The 20100-nt window shown below is 36.6% G+C and overlaps 1 protein-coding gene across 18 annotated transcripts in view; it reads right to left on the reverse strand.

The window, feature by feature from the left end:
* Positions 1 to 20100, reverse strand: part of LTBP1 (latent transforming growth factor beta binding protein 1) — a gene marked incomplete at its 5' end in the record, with an annotated part of 351236 nt that overhangs the window by 127031 nt on the left and 204105 nt on the right. For all 18 annotated transcript variants that reach the window (XM_081068154.1, XM_081068156.1, XM_081068146.1 and 15 more), the window contains one exon: positions 3371 to 3493. In XM_081068154.1, coding sequence (XP_080924280.1) covers positions 3371 to 3493 — 123 coding nt within the window. The remainder of the gene's footprint in view (positions 1 to 3370; positions 3494 to 20100) is intronic.

The following is a 20100-nucleotide window of genomic DNA, read 5'->3' on the forward strand; positions in this document are numbered from 1 at the left end:
ACGATGGCTCTTCTTTCAGTTTCCCAATGGTGTATTTAACAACTTATACTTAATTAATTCTAGGGTCATAAAATAAATCTGACTGTTCTTTCAAAGAGATGCTGCTCAAATCAATTCAAATGTGAGTAAGTATCATTAACCTGGTCTAGGACCCTAAATTTGGAGGCATAAGCCCAGTTTTAAATCTCAAATGTCAGTTACTAGCTGTATGATCTTGAGAAGTTACTTAAACCCTCCTAGCTTCAGTTTCCTAATGTGTAAAAGAAGAATACATAGGGCATAAAGATGCGGGGGAAATTTAAATCTAAATGATATCTATTAATGTGACAAACTTTTAGAAGGAATCTGTCTCATCTCATGACTTCCAGGGTTGTTGAAGACCTTCCTGAGCACATTTTCTCTCTAACCTTCTATTTCTGTCAATTAGCACCAAGTCAAGAATACTATGAAACAACAAAAGACCAGGCTCAGAATTCTTTTATCTGGGCCCCTTTTTTCTGAACCTATGAATACACCCTCTGCAGTACTCATCCTGGGGCTCTTGAATTCCTAAAGAAAATTAATTGTCAGAAAGTTTTCCTACTCCGATTGCAAAGGTTCTTATACTTTTCTTGGATTTGCTCTGACAAGTCCTAAAATTTCAACCCTCATAAATAGGTAGGGACAGGTTTAGAGAATGCTACTGCAGGATTCTAAGCCACAGACAGACAGGTCAGAGGCAACAAATGCCAGAACCCTCCTACTTTCCTTCTTTTAGCTTGTGTAAATCAAGGACAGAGAATGGACAAGGAGAGAAAGAGAAATGGTTGCAACCTTTGGCTGGAGTCAAGGAATTCTGAGGGTGGTTACTTCAGTGCATTCAAGAACAGGGAGAGCTTCCCATTGCTCCCTAGCTCTTGCCAAGTGCATTTCTTTGAGTTCACAGTCAGTCACACCTTTTATAGCCTAGATATGTCCTAAATTCATGCCATCTGAACAAATGTGGTTAGTCTCCCTCCATTTGCTTGTATGTTCTATCCACAGCAGTGTTTATACCTCTCAAGAACATATATTCCACATATTTACACAATAACACCTTTGTGTGACTTTGTGTGTCTATGTGTATGAGTGTGTGTTTCTGTATGATCCCCATTCTCCTTCTGCTCCTGCCCCACGACTATCGAAGGTACCGCCATCTTGCCAACATTTTTTCCCTTACTCCGTAAACATCACCTTCTTCCCTAATTCTTCTCAGCTGTCTTCAGACTTTCCCCATCAATTTCTCAAAAATATAGTTCACCAGCAAACCAGACTGGATTGAACAAAGTCAAATCCTGAAGGAACTCTATATATCTCTGTGATGTTACATGTGGTAAATTCAGAGGAAAGAGATATAAATCTGCCCACTCAATGCTGGTACAGAGCCCAGGTTTTAACTTCAAACTCTAAATTGGAACATTTAACTAGCAACAAACTTCTCCCAATACTTATCATTTTAGTTGTTGTAGCTGAACCATAAAATTGAATTATTTATTTTTCAAATAAAAATGGATGGTTGTTTAATAAGTTTAGTATTATTTGGGCAATGACAGGGAAAATAAATGCTACGGAAATGTGTGTTTCAAAAATCTTATTGGCAAATTTCAGCAATCTTATTAAAATCTGGATGTCTGCCCTAGACATTAGATCTAGTCAAAGTTTAATAAAACCCTTTGCAACCAGTTCTCCAAGTTTACCTAATCTGTAACCTTCAATGTAGTCATTTTTAACCAGACTACAAAGTCAAATTTTTTAAGAAAAAAAAAAAAACATGCACAACAAATTCTATATCCAAACTGCAAAATCTGTTATGCTTAAATTATAAAACTATTTAAAAATATTTACTCATGTAATTTAAATCAGCCAGAAATTATGTATAAATTATCTGGATATTGTCAACAATGTAATTTTTGGCCTGCAATTTCCCAATTCTTGCCTCAGTTTTCAAACGTACCTTGTATGCAAACAATTTTACAGTCTAATTTTATCAGTGGCCACAAAAGTTCTATAATTAAGTATCTGTCTGTTTCATGAACAGAACTATCTGTGAAAGAACACAGAAAAAACTTACGTGCAAAATTTCCTAGTCTGCATTTGACAGTTTTTAAAGAAAAATAGTAATAATTAGTAACCATGTTCCAAAAGACTCAACAAAATCATCTAAAAGTAATGAATTAGACTGTTGTTTTAATTTTACTACACTTGTCTTTATTTCATCAGGTCCATGATCTCAGCTTCGAACACAGTTTAGAGACAGATGCATTTAAAATAACAATGGGATCTTCATGAAGTATACATCTTCACCAATTGGCAAGTTTAAAACTGGGGACCAGAAGGATGCAGTTTAACATATACCAAACCCACATTAAAAATAGATAAATAAAAACAAAAACCGTGCAGGACAGAAATTAATACAGAACTGTTCTTAAAATTATCCTAATGGTTTTCTGCCATGCATTAGTTTAAAAATATTTAAACTTTAATTGTATATGGCTTTGAAAAATCTGCAGGGTTTACCTACCTTGTAATAATGGGCACACCTTAAAAAATAAGATAACCTTTACAAAACTATGCATTTGAGAACTTGATATCTAAAAATGCATCCATTTCTAATCAATTCATAGTGATTAACACAAGTTTAGATTTTTATGGAGTCTCTCTGGAGAAACTATATTTTCTGTACCAGTATTAGAACACGTGATTTGATGGAGGATTTTTACCCTTACCAGGTATAAGAGAAAATCTTAGAGACAACATTTATAAGGCAAAACAGTGCAACTTCGGGGACACATTTTGGTGGTTTTTGAGGACAACAGAATAGAATATTTGAAATTAGAACTGAATAGAAAATCTGAAACGTAGTGCCTTGGTAACTATTTCCCAGACTCTTCCAACTAAGAAAGTACAGTGAAACCTCATTAAATCAGATACCAGTGACTCAGAATTTGGACTAATTAAAAACAGAAGCTGGGACAAAGTTTAACTCAGCCTAAATAATGCTTAAAATACTCGTGAAGTAAAAACTGTTTTCATCTCTCAGGTATGCTCATTTTAACTAACTCTTTTCCTTGCATCAAAGTACATTTCCTCAGTGTGCTTGCCCTCTACCTTGACTTTGAGCTATTGCATTTTTCTAAACACAATAGAAATGCATTTGGGGAAGGGTTTATTTTAACATATCAGGTCCACCTCTTCCCTCTTGTCATTTTAACGAGGTCTTCCTATATATTTACAATATTCAGTTGACTAGTGAGTATTTACCTTCTTTTGGATAACCTACCAAACCACCTCCCCTTCCCCTGCCCCCCAAAAAACTGATTCAAAATTGGAATAAAAAATGACCATTACTTACGAACACAACTTGTAAAAGTAGGATCCGGCCCAAATCCCATTTTGCAGGTACATCTATAGCTGCCCATGGTATTCAAACACTCACCATTAGGGCACACACCCTGGAGCTGGCATTCATTAATATCTGCAGGAAAGCACAATTCTTTAAGAAGGAGCATTCAAGCCCTGTTGGCCAGATTCTGGCTGTAAATTGCATTCACTTTCTTTTTCATCATAATAACCTCTTGATTATAGTAACTAAGAGACACTAGCAGCTTTTAATGCAGCAGGTGTGAATGAACTAAAGTCAAATCAAGCATTTATTGATCATCTACAACTTATATAACAAATATTTATTAAGCGCCTACTATGTACCTAGTTCTGTTCTGGATACTAGGGACTTACCAATGAACAAAACTAACAAAAGATTCCAGCCTTCACAGAGATTACGTTTTAGGGTTAGTGTATGTTCAGTATTCTAGAGCATACATAAGGCAAAAGTCTCACACTGGAGATACTGACAATCTAGTTGTACATGAAACCATGTAAAAAAAAATTTTTTTTGAAGTGTCAGTTCAAGTTATCACAATTAGAAGAAAGGCCATAAACTTGAAGCTAAATTAATATGAAATTGCCTGTATAGACAGTAAGAGCTACTAGAGGAAGCTGGAGGTAGGGGAGACTAGCATTGACAAGAAGGTAAGATTTCATCAGGCGTTAAAGTTGGGGAGAACTTGGATGGATGGACAGGAAGGGGTGAATAATCTACGTGGGTGGACACTGGAGCACAAGCACAGAGACTGGAGAACAGAAGGGGAATCAGGAAATTGTGAGTCAAACCACTGGCTAGAAAAGGATGGTATATATTTGGAAAAAGAGCTGATCAAAGCCAGGCAAGGTTTGGGTTCCATTTTATTGAGAACAGGGAGCTATGCTAAAGTTTTCTGTGCAGGAGGAAGATATAACCAAAGGTAGGCTCCAGGGAAATCCATCTGGCCAGCACACGGCTTGGATGACAATGAGAATAAGCAGGAAGAAAAGAAATAATTTTTTTTAAAGGAACAACTGACAATGCACGATGTTTGGCTAACACAACATTAGAAAGAAAGATACTTGTGAGGCTTCTAATCTGAGAAAAGAGGAAAAGACACTGTTGGTTTTGTGGAAAGTTCTGAGGAGGAAAGAGGTAGATGAAGAGATTAGTTTTATACTTGAAAGTCACACTGGATACCCAAGTATAAATATCTAGCAGCAGCAGTATAAGATTCAGAAAGTGAAAGGAAACGACAGCTGGAAATAGAGACTTAAGGTCATCTGTATATGGTGACTGAGACGGGCTAAATTATTCATGTTCCCCTCTAAATCCTTACGTTGAAATCCTAACCCTCAAAGGCAATGGTGTTAGTAAGAGAGGGCTTTGGGAGGTGCTTAAGTCATGAATGGGAATAGTGCCCTTGTGATAGAGGTTCCAGAGAGATTCCTGATCTCTGCCTCCATCTGAGGACACAAAGGAGAAGTCTGCAACAGAAAAACGGCCCTCACCAGGAGACCATGCTGGTGCCTTGATCTTGGACTTTCCATCCTCCAGAACTATGAGAAATAAATATCTGTTGTTCATAAGCTAGCCAGTCGGTGGTATTTTGTTATACCAGCCCAAATGGACAAAGACAGTGATCCAAGGGGGAATCAAAATGATTTGGAATAGGAGAGATAAAAATGCGGTGATTAAAAAAAAAAAGATTGCAGTCATTTGCAAAGGTAATTAATTAAAAATCAAAACTAGAATGTGACAATTCAAAAATGAAAAATCAGTAGTAATTTGTATTTTATTCAGTGTGGCTTATGAAGCTTAATAGTTAACAGGCTTGGCTATGAGCATTTCCTTTTCAAATAATATTTATTTCCTTCAATCATTAATTCTAATAAAACTTTTATTAAGAAGCCTAGTATTAGTTTTCTAAATTAAAATTGAACACAACGGCAACAAAATGTTACTAGCAGAATTATCACATAAAAAGGCAAATAAATAAATAAACAACCTTCAATAAATCATTATTTGCTTATATTTCATATTCTAAGCAGTCATAGATATCTGAAGGCCAGATTTTATCTAACATGTGTAGTTTTTAATTTTAGTGATAAAATACATTTTGAATGACATTCAAATGGCAAATTAACACATATATTTGTTGTATAAATTCAACAGCATTCCAACTTAGATCCAACTGGAAATTGGTACAACTAGATTATTGCATCGGCACATAACACGGTCCAGCACCTGACCATCTTATTCTTTCTTAAAAAAAAATTAATTAAGTTTATTGGGGTGACAATTGTTAGTAAATTTACATAGATTTCAGGTGTACAATTCTGTATTACATCATCTATAAATCCCATTGTGTGTTCACCACCCAGAGTCAGTTCTCCTTCCATCACCATATATTTGAGACCATCTTATTCTTTATCAGTGGGTTGGTCTGTAATACACATTTACGCATAGCATGAAATTGAAACTATTCCCTTAGAACTCATTCTTCTTAAGAAAACCACCATGCAGGACCAGGAAGAGTGCCAACTCCAGTTGGGGCTTACAGGGTATAAGCAGAACCCCTATCATATGTCTCAAATTAAACCTCAAGTTTGGGTAACGAGCCAGCGTGGTCAAAAAAGCTGGACAAAACCTCCACTCTTCCATTTCTGCTCATGCCCCCACTAAGGTGTAATTATTGGCTTTCCTCTTTCCCTGAGTGGCCTGTACTCTCAATCATTGGCCGCACCACTACACATTCCATGTTCAGCTGTTGGAACCCCAAACTTTCCCTTGCCGGGAGGTTTCCATAACACTACCATCCCAGCTTGCTGCTGGGTACCAGGTTAAGGTGGAAGGTTTTTTCCAACATATAAATCCCTCATGTATAACCACTGCCGCTGCCAATGCCCCTTTTTTGACTCTCTTCAACATTGCCCACCACCTCAACCATGATGCCATGAGAATGGACAGGAATTAAGACTTAAAACAAACAAATGAAAAACCAACTATGGCTATAGACTGTATAGACTGGAAGGAAGAGAAAAACCCACCAGGAAGGAGAATCATGTAAAGTTTTTCCTTTTCCTACTGTCTCTGTTGTAATCGGTTTCTGCCACCAGCACTAGCACCAAATTCCCCTAACATTTGACCCCAGAAACCCAGATGCGTGGAGCTTTCTTCTTGACACATTTCACAGCTTCCAGAAAAATTACTGTTTCCCTCAACTGCCTCAATTTATTTTTTATCATAGTCTCTAAAATACCATAAATTAGAGATTAATTAAATTTCTAAGTTTTTTCTTTATAAATTATATTCAACGAAGTATATCAACCTTAAGTACACAATTAGATGTGTCCTTAAGTACGCAACTAGTACACAACACATATACTTGTACATATGCGTGTATATACAGATGTAGGTGTATGATATGTGTGCATGTACTGTGTAACCACCACCCAGATCTTGTTTTAGAGCATTTTTATTGCCTGAAAAGACTCCCTGATGCCTCTTCCCAGTCAATATCTCTGCCCCCCACAGGTAACTACAATTCTCACTTCTATCGTCATGGATTAGTCTTGCCTGTGTGTGAACTTCCCATAAAGGGAATCATACTGTATATATTCTTTTGTCTGACGTCTGTTAGTCCTCCTTATACCTGTGAGAGTCACCAACTTTATTGCATACAGCAGTTCATTCTTTGACTGCTGTGTGTTATTTTTTTATGTATGAGGATATGAAAATTTATCCATTCTAATTTTTGGCTATCCCTAACAATGTTTCTGTGATCATTCACATATATGTCTTTCAGAAGGTCTGGATACTCATTCCTCTTGGTTCTGTATCTAGGAGTATGATTTCTGGGTCACTAGAAAAGGCCCAGGTTTAATTTAATAAATATTGTCCAACTTTATATAAATGTCGTCCAACGTGGCTATGCCAATTTCCATTCCCAGTTCCAACTGCTTTACATCCTTGTCAAATTACTGCCAGTCTTTTTCGCTTTAGTCATCCTGACTGGAGTGCAGTTATCTCACTGAGGTTTTAACTTGCACTTCCTTTTCATGTGTTTATTAGCCATAGGGATTGAAAAAATGTTCTCTTCTAAAATGTAACTATCTATAGGAATGCTGTGGGTCAGTCAGATTGCTTCCCCTTTAGCACTTGGGGAGGACAAGTTAGTGATTCTCAAAGAGGGAGGAGGATGTGTGCTACCTTCAGGGACATTTGGGGTTGTGGCCAGGACCGGGGACACACAGTGGGTGGACATCAGAGAGCTAAACTTTCTAAAAGTGGGGTGAGTCTCCTTCCCAAGGAAATTTTTCTGACAAAAATGGCAACAGTGCCCTCACTGAGAAACCCACACAGAGGTGATGAAATGAGGAGTTAGTAAGTGCCAAAGGGACCATGTTGAAGCAAAGCTGTCTGAAGGAGACGGTGGAGTGGAAGTGGGTGCTGGCTACATGAGAGGACTTGACGGGTTTCCTTCACTCATTGTCTATAACTTCTACATCTGCACATCCCCTGCTTTGGTCATAGAATAGATGGGAGGCTCAGCTAGAAGTAAAGCAGAGACTGGGTCCCCCAAATCCCTGAATCTGGGGCTGTGTGGTTTGGGATCGGCAAGGTCAGAGTCCTACCACTACCAAGTCTGACCAGGTCCTCACATGATTCATCAGACGTAGCCGTGATCTGCTGATTGTTCTGGAGCCTGGGTATCCAGCACTCCTGCTTTACATTAGGCGGGTATATACAGATGCCGTTCCGCGGCATCTGCTGCAAATACTAAGGTTCTAGGAGACGATGGCATTTCAAGATCTGAAAACCATTGCCTTCATATTATTTCTGTCTCAAATCACGCTCCATATTTCAACAACTCACAACAATTCACAAAACTTTAAAAAGCACTCCATTTGTAAATTTTTAATACCTCATATGGAAAATTTGACATCTAAAAATTAGATAGGAAATTCTCTTGTTTTTTGCCACTTCATTCTTCCAAACCCGTTTGGTCCTGAGAGGATTGTGAGACCCCAGACAATTTATGTCCTTTGTGTTAAAACAAACAAACAAATCAAAAAAAAACTCATGCCCCATAGTTTTTAGTTTAGAGCCTCAGAAAATATGAAATATGAGCAATTATTGAAATGACTGTCAGAGGTAGCCAAGTTCTTTTAAGACCTTTCTAAATAAACAGAAGGAAATGAGAGATTCACAAATGCATTAAGAACCAAACATTGGTTAACTAAATATGTTATATCTGGATATGAGAAGTTTAAGGAGTCCACTAAGAAAAGATGCTATCAGGCCACAATTTAACAATTTTATGGAATATGATTGGCAAATTAAGAATTATAATTCTATTTAGACTTCAATTCTTCCAGTTATTTTCTTTTTAATCAAATAAAAGCTGCTAACTTGATTATCATTTTTGTAAATAACTTACATTTGGCAAATAAAATTGTATTTAGAAGGCTCATATTTTACAGGGCCAGCCAATCTCCCTTAATGTAGTTTCCTTACATTCAAAGCATTTTAGTACTCAGTTTAAAAAACAAATGGATAAACAAATGAATTTAGTCATGGTTCTCCCTCTGCAGAGCACCGAATTTCTCTGAATAACTGTGGAATTCTATCCTTTGAAGGAATACTATAACCATTGCATACAGTAAAGTTTACTGAGTTAAAGAATGAAGGTCGAAATGAACGGCCAAAGGAGCAGGCATTGTCATAAAGCCAGTCCTACTCCCCATAACTCCACCTGAGCTGATGTGTTAGGGCAGTCCAGAATTTACAGAAGCAGGAGACAAACTCATAAAGCCCATCAGCTCCTTTAAAGTAGGCCAAATCCATAAGACTACAGGTAATATTAAGGAAATTTACATGATTTTCCACTTACTTCAACATTTATATAGTGTCTCTGCCCAGCATACTCTACCATGTCTGTCAAGCCATGTATCAAGTTCAATAATACAAAACTGCTCTTCTTACAAATCTAAAATGGTTGAATACTGATGATGTCATGTAGTTCAACTTCATACAACAGAAAGAGAAGGCTTGGAATCTAGTATCCAGATAGTACAAAAATACAGAGTAGTTTGGAAATATGCATAACAAGAGACTCATTAAACAACCAAATATAACACAGCCATAGTATTTCAGTACTAGGGAATGAAATAATTTAGTACAATGAGGCAAGAACTCTCATCATCATCACCCTTTATATTTGTATATCACATCTTATCTCATTGGAGCGTCATAACATTTCTGTATGGTGAGCAACACAATTATTTCCATTTTACAGAGATAATTTTGTCCAAGGTGATATTTTTTAAAAGGGTTAAGGGAGGATGGGGAAATCTAACGGCAGAAATATCCCACTATGATCCAGCTTTTGTCTAACTAGGATGCTAAATTATGGTGACTAAAACAAGTCACTTAATTTCCATTGACCTCAGTTTTCTTCCCCTACCACGCAAAGGGGCTGAAGCAGATAATCCCCAAGGTTACTTCTATCTTAAATATTCTGACTTCAAAACAACCTGACAGTTGCCAGGGTTGAAAATGACATGAAATAAATTGTAACATTTATGCGTAATATATTATGAATAGCGTTAAGTCCCTTATGGAAAATAAACACACTTTTATGTATCTATTCTGCGTGTTTAACAAAGTGAGTAATAATTTACTGCCCTTTTAGTGACGCAAGTTTATACAGGAAATGAGCCATGTCCAGTAACTAACAGGAATTAGGTACAAAGTGAGAATAGTACAGGAAGATCTCTATACTGTGTGAACATATGAAGCTTTCTGGAGGTTCTGCTATGTATATTCAGCATTTGCTGATGGACAGACATTGCATCAAACAATTTAGCAACATGCCTTCTCCTTGAAAGCAGAAAAAAATAACTCTTGAGGTAAACACTTTTCCTAGCCAGACAAACCATTTGGCTATTTAATAGGGATCACTCACTTTAGATAAAAGAGGAATTCATTCTCTAAAAGGACATATGGATTTCCTAAACTTCCCACTGGGTACACATATCCCTGAAGGCACATGATGATATTCCACAGGGTACGTACGTGCTTGGATATTTTTAAGGGAACCAATTTCTAGATCTTGAGCCTTTATATGTTTCTTTTTCAAAAAGTGATCTGTCTAAGAATGCATTTGCCAATCTTCTTTTTCTCTCTCTCTCTCCTTGATTCGGTGCCTTCTTCCTCTTTACAAAGTCAAGTCTCCTCTTGTCTATTTGTATTCTTTCTAGGCTTTCTAGATACATTGCCCTAGAATGCAAAATTCTCAAAGGCACCAAACAAATGAACAATTCACAAATATATCCCTCCTGAGGGACTGTCACACAAAGAAAGCGGTAAGTCTGATTTGTTTCATAATAAGGCCTGGTTTTGCCAATTAGGTTAGACGGCAGACATTATTCATGCACTGAATAAGCCAGCTCCACAGCTCCAAGGCTTTGTTGAAAATATGCTTAAAGCACATACCTAACACAAATACACCAGAAATAAATCTACTGCATGCATTTAATTTTTGATTGAAAAACGTAGACAGCAGCTTCAAAATGTGTGAATACATAAGTTTCTCAGAATTATTTCAGCAGGTAAGTGAGCAAAAAAAAAAAAAAGTTTGAATCTCAACATTCCAAAGCAATTTTACCCAAGGTAATTTACAAACCACCCAAGCTTTGTGAAGACGCTGCTAAAAGAAGGGTTCTGTGGCCAAATACGTTTGAGAAACATTACATATTCTACATAGATGAGCACATTAAAGAAAGACCCTGAGAAATCTTTTGGCAAGGATTCTTGGTTTTCTTTACCTTGGTATTCTCTACACATTTGGCCACGGAACCCTTTTTCACAAACCATCTATTAATGTCCTTCTGAATTAGTGGTCGTTGGAGCACATTTTGTGAAATGTTGCTCTCTAGGGCTGGCCCTGCAAACTACTGTACAGGTCTTCTAGTGGTTGTACTTGCTTTGACCCAGACCTCACTGCTGCCACAGCCTCCCCTCCTGACCTGTACCTGCCCCACCATTATAAAATGATAATCCAGCATAGGATGGATTTGATCACTAAACCTGTTAAAAGGAGGCAAACCATTGTGGGAGCAACTCCCTTCCTTCTAATTCTTCCCTCTTCAGAGTAACATGATAAAAGAATTATCAGAGCCCAGAGAACAGCTTGTATTTATTTCTTGATACATGTGTACTACATATGGAAAATGCTAATAACACACACATCTCTGTTGACCTTGGATTTCTGACTATAATCTACAGACACATTAATTTCTCCTTGAAACATTCACTATAACATGAATCCATCATGGGCTCTCCTCATCACTTGTGATACAACAGGCATCTTCCCATTGAGTTTATAGCCCCAGAGATTAAGGTCAAAGAGCTATTAGAAAATACAACGTGCTAATGACTCATTTCACCACTGTCTTTCCTGAAGAAAAGCGAATAAAATAAACAGACATTTCCTTTTTGAATCATATCCCAGTGATATGAGCATAGTAAGAGAATGTACCAGAAACTGATTCTAAAATGCATAGGAATGGGTCCCCAATTGATTTTTAAATGCTGAAATCTGGTGCTCAGTTCAGATCAAAATTCTTTAAGTTATTATTGAAAAGACTGTGCCTATTTAAACTAGAAACTGCAGCACGAGTTCCAAGACAGTATCTAGAACAGTAAGACTGCCCTTTCAAATCAGTGAAACATCTATTAATTCCCTCCTAGCCACGGAATATTGTAACACATGATTCAGCTTCACATTAAGTATCCCCACGGTTTCTGGGATTAAATCACTAAATACAGCAGAGCATTGTATGACTCTACATCCAGTAGCTAAATAAAAAGAAGTTTTTAACATTTTTAAGTGTTAAAGAATGGAATTATCAAGTCTGGTTAACTCCGGTCTTAGTTTATACCTATTAGTTTTCTACTATTATTTCCAAAATACATAACAATAACAATGGATTCTAAGTTTCATCTTTATACCCATATTGCTCTCCCTATTTCTTCTGAGAAAGAAATAAACATCACAGCAATCAATTCCCTTTTGATAAAGGAACTGAAGGGAACTTTAAAGACAGCACTATGAAGGGGTTCAGAACAGGCCTCCCCAAGATGTGGCACTTTGAAACATGTATTATTTTGAGCTGAAAACAAATGAGACTGTGGGCTCACTTGAAACTTTTACACCTCTCTTAAATAATTGAAATTATGGGCCTTGCCCATAATAAGAGTTATCACCAGAAATAATTTTTTACAACCTACCTATAGAGCAGGGCAAACTTCTAATTACTGAACATCTGCTCTTCTTATCGTCCTGTGAATGACCTTACCCGCTTCTGAAGCCCAAGGTGCTTTACCTCATCCTTAGCTCAGAATGTCATATAGACCTCATTTCCCTTTTCTGTCTCTGACTCTCATCTATGTAGGGTTCCGATACATACATATGTAATTAAATTTTGTTATTGTCTCTTATTAATCTGTTTCATGTCAAATTTATTATTAGACCAGCTGGAAGAACTTAATAGGGTAAAGGAAAGTTTCTTCCTTCAACAACTGTAATTGTGGAGAATGCTGCTTAAGTCAAGGAAAAACATGTTGAACGAAGGAAAAAAAAAACAGATTTTAAATGAAAAGATTTTAAATGGAAACATCAAAAGATAGTCTTATTTTACTAGCCAGAATTTCAAATAGTGAAAAAGCTATTGGTCACATGCTGCTGAGTGGAAGGCGATAGACACAAAAGAACAAATGCCAGGTAATTTGAAAGCTCATTAATAGATAAAACTGATCTATGCTGTACTTCAGGATAGTGATGATTTTTGGACAGGAGGGAGAAAGTAAAGATAGGGAAGGGACAACAGGAAGATTCTAGGGTGTAGGTAATGTTCTATTTCTTTACCTGGGTGATAACTATACAGCTATACTCCCTTTGTGGTTATTCGGTGAGCTATACACCTCTAGTTTGTATACTGTTCTACACATAGATTACAGATCAATAAAACATTTATTTAAAAACATAATTAACTACACAATTTCCAATATAATCACCAGAAAGTTTGTTCATCAATATTTTTTAGATGTTGCTCTGAGTAAAGTGACCTCAGCAGATGTAAAGTGACCTCATAATAATATAAATAAAGATTGTCATATTCTTTTTGCTGAAGGAAAATACATTTATATTTATTTGCTAAGTCAGTGTAAACCATCAGGATGTTATAGACTGATTTTTAAAATGGTCCCAATTCTCCACCTTTCCATGTACCCATGCCCTTTGCTATGTGACTTTGTAGCTCCTCCTATGAAAAAGTGAAGTCTAACTCCCCGCGCCCTAAATGTGGGCTGGCCTGTGACTTCCTTCAGCAACTAAAATATAGTGGAAATGACAGTGTGTCTAAGAAGTAGGTCTGAAAAGCTTTGTGTGCTTTCATGCTCTTTCTCTTGGAATCTTGTAACCACCATGAGAACAACCCAAGGCAACTGCCTAAAGGATGAGAGACCATGTGGAAGAGAAGAGAGTGATCTCAGCTGAGACCATCCTGGTCCATCCAGCCTCAAGCATCCATGAGCTGATTACAGAAGCATAAGGGAGGCTAGCTGAGATCATCCACCCCTGGCCAGCGTTAGTAAAACCACCCGGCCGCCCTCAAGAAGAGTGTAAAGTAATATAGGATTGTTTTATTAAAGTAATTGTTAACTGATAGGGGAAGGGAAAAGAGGTGATAGGAGAAGGAGAGAGCCTCAGAATCCAAAGGAACTTTAGCTTAAAAAACAAATCAAACCTCTAGAAACAAATATGCTTCTTGTTAAAGACTTCAGGACAAAACTTGAGGTGCAATGGCTTGTTAATGATGTAAGAGAAAAATACTTATTTTAACTACAAAGGAGACACGTTTAAAACAAGAAAATTGGATAAAAATAAACAATGAAGTGTGGACAACGCTCTGATTTCTAAACCAAACCCCTGAAAGAGCACAGCAGAAGAGTTAAACTTAGATAATAAAAGTATCATATAGCATCAAATATCACTCACAGTGTTGCAGTTTATTGAGCAAAGCTTTAAATCATGGTTACCCTACCTGTAATAAGTAGATGTGGTCGTTGTCAAGAATTAATGAGTACTTTATAAAAAGTACTTTTCTAAACTATAAACTACTATATAAATGTCAGTAGTACGAAGAGGGGAGTCCAGGCTCCTGAGGCAGATTCTACCCATCTCCAGCTATGTTATCTTCCATCACTTAATTTCTTTTAGCCTCAGGACTCAGTTTCATTACCAGTTAAAAAAATAAAAATAAAATAACACTTATTGCACAGGTTGTGAGAATGATGATATACCTAAAGCAGTTAACACAATGGCTCCACTATAGGCGTTCAATAAACACGAGCAAAATAAATAAATACTTCGATATAAACGATGTGCAGGCAGTAATGACCAAGGAGGAAATTTATTGTATCAGAAAAGAGAAAACTGGGTTAGTCTTATGCAAGTAATACCGTAAAGAGAAAAGCCTCAAGTTAATAAAATCAACAGTAATCAGGAGCAGAGCAGCAGGAGGTCTATCAAGTTCCACCTCGGGAGAAAGTCTGTGGAAAGCTGGGTAAGAATGAAAGACTGCCAGAGGAAGAACTTAGGTTATATATAAAAAGGAGTGAAACAGGCCTGAGTGCTGGGGAACTTTGGAAACACAGACCACTTATGTCACCTGCTATATCAGGGTCATTGTCACTAAAAATATATTTATGACTATAAATCATTATCTCCCTCATATAGAAGGTTCTCGAATAGCATCATTTTGTTAGAAGGTTAATGAGACACCGTAGGAACTTAATTCTTGTGTATATCAATTAGCCTATGGTAAAACTGGTTTCAGTATATGTCATTTCGCTTAAAGTCACAGAACCTATTGATGGTGAGGACTTACTGTATCTTGTTATGTAAGGTAACCAGGAAGTCCTTCCTTCCTTGAATGCGAGAAGGAAGTCCTGAACATGGTGGGTGGGCCTGAGAGAGGGGGAACTGGAGATGAAGTCAGAGAGGAAAGATGGAAGCAGGGGAGAAAAGGGAAGAAAAGAGTGCACATAGCATTTACCACTAATTTAAAGACACTTAGCTCCATGAAAATTTTCTCCAAAACCTTTGAAGGACACCAGAAATGTCAGCTTGATATAAATTTCGGAGTAATATAAATAACAAAAAATAAACTTTTCGTCTATTTAAAATATACTTAAAGAAGCTTATACTCACTAGCCATGCACCAAACAAATTTCAAATTTCGCCTGGGTCCCCCCCACCGCAAGTAGCCTTATCATTCATCTTCACCTTCACCTACACCTACACGCGTGGGATTCACCAGACACCAGCATGGTGCAGCCTCTCCCACACCTATTTTAGTTTCTTCCAGTCCTGACAGCTTCCCTCCAATTACAATTATTTGAAGGTAAAATTATTCCGACATAGATAACTCAAAAGGAACTACTGGAACTAATGCAAGTTAGATCCAATAAGACAATAAATATTAAAAAATAATCTTGCTCACAGCCATATTCAACAGAAAATACCTGAGGAAAGCCTAAATAGAAATGTTCAGGGCCCATATGAAGAAAAACATATTATTTAGCTGCCTTTTTTTGTGTTTTCAAATTTGTAAGGAAAAGGAAATAAGGGAGGAGAAGGGGACACGGCCAATAGACCCACTGCTGCTAGTGGGAAACTATACATTCTTTCAGAAAGGTAATGTACACAGAATGAATCAAAGCTTGGAAACCAGTAATTCCTCTTCTAAACATAACCATAGATTCACATGAATGTTTACGGTTTCTCTGGTTTCTAAATTTTAAGCAATAGATATGGATTATTTTGATAAATAGGAAAGACAAAGGAATATGTTTTAAAATTCAAATTTAACTTCGTTTCCTATATTTTAATCTTGCAAACCTTTTCCAAAGAAAATGTGAAGCCAGAAAGAAAACACAGGATACAAGAAATCATGCTGAGTGAAAAAACTGATAAAATGTAAGTTCATGTACCTGGATGGAAAAAAAAAACTTTCTATGTTTATATTTTACCTTCTAAAATAATGATAAAGTGATGACTCTTCTCTAAGCCACAAATACATTTTCTTTTAAATATGCAAGAAGCTGTCATAAATGGCTTTTGGATATTTCCATGTAAGGAGTGTAAATCCAATAACTGTTTTCCCAGCATGCATCACAAAGCCTGTTATTCTGTATATGGTGCATGCAATTAATCAGAAGAGCCTTGCCTTAAAGTTATGAATCACTTCATTTCACCCTACCTATCTGTTTTAACCCAGCACAGGCCACATTCTTTTCTCTAGCCCAGTACGGTTTCTTGATGGTCTCGCCTGCACTTTCTAGTCTTCTCAAGGCATTCAAAGACCAATTTTCCTCTATGTGCTTACCATACTCTAGTCACAACCAATTTTTCTGTCAATCGTTAAGAGGTCTGAAACACAAGCTCCAGTCCAGGCAAGCTCTTCATAATGAAAAAGTCCTATGAATGTCTTACCTATATATAATATTAGTCACAACTTGTGAGACTCATTTCATGACAGAGATATGTCTTGAAAAAAATGTGCATTATTTTTTCTATGGTCCAAAGAAAATTCAGTTTCATATGCACTTTGATGAGTTATCAAAAAAGGAGCCCTACAGCGAAAGTTTTACTAATGAGTATTATGGTGCCCTAATGTATCTGTTCTGTAAATTTATTTTATTAAAGCAAAAGAACTGGTGTAATAAAGTGACGCCGAAAGAAAGTTATGTGGACAGCTCTTTCATATTTGCTATAAGGGCTCATCTGGAGCCAGCTAAAATTCAGCTTGTTGGGATAGTGAAAAAAGGAAATTGCATCCTGTTGATTCAAACTGATTTAATTACACCAAATCCAAGGGCAGGAACAATGTCTTATTCATCATTCATCACATATCCTCAGACTGTAGCCCAGCAGTGCCCTGCCAATTAATATTTGTAGAATACAGGATGTTTTTTTAAGTGTTCAAGATTATCTATGAAAAACGGAAATACATACACTGGAATATAAATGTGTAGAGGTCTTCTTGTTACATATTTTGGCATTGCCCACAGTACCTTGACACCTGCTAAAAATTCAGAATACTAAGTTTATTTTGTACCTAAACACTCATGAATCAGGTTAAGTGATTTTAGAATATCAAATAAGATATTTGCTTTTAATAAAATATTTCACTAAATAGATTGGTCCCCAAGAACTTTCAGAAACAAATTCTATTTTTAAAACTTAGATTGACACCTAATTTAAGAACTTATTTATTTCACAGCAAAGTTACGGGCAAGTGAGAGTGCTTAAAATGCAAGGTAAAACTTAGCTTTAGAGTAAAGCAATGTGAAAGTAGGAGTTCCTATTATCATTATTTCCATGATATATTATTTCATTTAATTCTCATTCTACATTTAAACCTCTAGCATAATAATCAAATGACAAATGACGAATGCTGCTCTAGAGCCACAAGGAAATATAATTGTATTGTTTGTTATGATAAATGAAGCAAATTATAACAATTCCATAATGTTGAGGGTCGTGAGGCAGGTTTTAGAGCTCCATGTGTGTATATATAATAAATCATTCCTTTGAAAAGATAATTGCAGCACCGCTAGAGAGAAGAAAAAACCAACTTTGAGTGTAATTATTTGAAAGCTCCTCAAATTAACTTGTGCACAGTTGGTTCTTTGTTACTGAGCGCACATTAGTGAATGTTGTATCAGGAACGTTAGTTCACTTCATTGAAGGAAATAATGTAATTCTAGTTATTAATCACTTTAATTTTAAATGTGCTTCATAAACTGAGAAGACATTAAACTGTAAGTACAATGTGGAATGCACAAGTAATTAGATGTTTAATGGGCTTCTTTTGAAAACTTTAGGCTAACAAAACCAAAAAGTTTTAAGGCTCTAAGAAAACTGAGTGTACATATGTAATGTGAGAAAGTTCTATTTAATTTTACTGAACAAGGGTATCACAAAGGCAGTGAAATTAAGCCCTTCTATCAAAAGCAATTTTAATAGATTGTGCAGAATGAAATCATATTATTTTTATGAGCCAATCTTCTCTGTAGGTGTCATTTAGCGGTGCCTTCTTGAGGCACCATGAAATAGAATTTTCTGTGATACTTCACTTTAGAATCCATGCCCAAAAGTATACCACTGTTTTGCAAATATCCTCCTGAGACAAATGTAAGCAAGGATTTGGTGTTACTGACCATCAGTGCACATGACTGAGGTGGAACCATTTGATATGCTCAGTATGAACAAAATATGCTAAATGTCACTTTATACCAGGAGAGGAAAATACAAAAAACAAACAAACAAAAAACAAAACAAAATGAAACAAAAAAACCTCGGGCAATTATTTAAAGGATTCTCCATTTTATTTTATTAAATGAGATAGCAAGTGATGATTTGAAAATTTTTGCTTCCACTTCTACAAACTCTTAAAACCATGAATCAGTCAGGAGAAGAAAGAAAACCAAATATGAATTGCTTTGACCTGTATTAGCTCTCACAAAGGATGACATATCTTCTCTTCCAATTAGCTAGTATCTACATTAGTAATACCTTATATATCTACTTTAATATCTACATTAATAATACTTTATATATGTGTATAATAAATAACATTGGTAAAGGAGGACATATTACATATAGAAACAGAGGTGGTTTTAAGTGTAATCCTGGCTGGGCCTCTTATTATCTGAGTGACCTTGGGAAAGTTACTTGCGTCTCAGTTTCTAATAATGTCCAAGTCCTCCCCCACCCCTCCCAAGAAAACATGTGCATTCATTATCATTTAATATTCAGAAAAATCGACAACATCTGACACTCTGGAGAGTATCTAAATAACAACTAGCCATGCAGGATTAGAAGAGTGAAGGATAAGTAAGCACCGTCCTCTGTCTACAGTCTAACAGAGCAAGCAGATATGTCTAATCACAGGGGACAATTCAGGAAACTGCATGTCTAAGGGCTAAAACTTGTGAGACAGACCAAGATGTCGCTTTTTTCTTCTCATGCACAGCCTCCATCCCAGACGACAGAGTAATGACAGCATCAGAGAACGTGACCTACCCTTATGTGCTGCACAGGACAGACATTCCCTACAGCATACTGGTCAATAGTTAGAGTATCTGCTGGAGCACTTCTATGTGCAGGAACCTCAGCACATCCAAAGGCATTTCAGTGCAATGTTGGGGGACTCTAGTCCACAGAAAAGATTTCTTGTAGTTGTAAATAGGCCTCCTTATAACTCCATCCTATTGACTTTGTCTTTTGAAACAATTCATAAAAGTCTTGTTTTGTAAGGCAGTTAATCAAACATTTAAAGGCATGTTCACAAACATTTAGGCATGTTTATAAAGCAGCCACTATATTTCTCTTCAGTCTGCACTTCTCCACACTAAATACCCTCATGTTTGCAGGCCCTTCACAAGATTGGTTAACCTTATTGGGCAAAAGACCATGAACACTGAACACCCAAATCCCAAATTCAGTCTGACTGGTAGAATACAAGGTCATTACTTCTAATGCCCTGCTCATTCTGCTCCTAATGCATCCTGAAATAGGCTGGGGCTTTCATATAGATTTTTACCCAAATCTGTGAAACTGTAACATGGTTTACACTGTAGAACAT

This window comes from Rhinolophus hipposideros (genome assembly GCF_964194185.1).
Source record: "Rhinolophus hipposideros genome assembly, chromosome: 12".
In the NCBI taxonomy this organism is placed as follows: Eukaryota; Metazoa; Chordata; class Mammalia; order Chiroptera; family Rhinolophidae; genus Rhinolophus; species Rhinolophus hipposideros.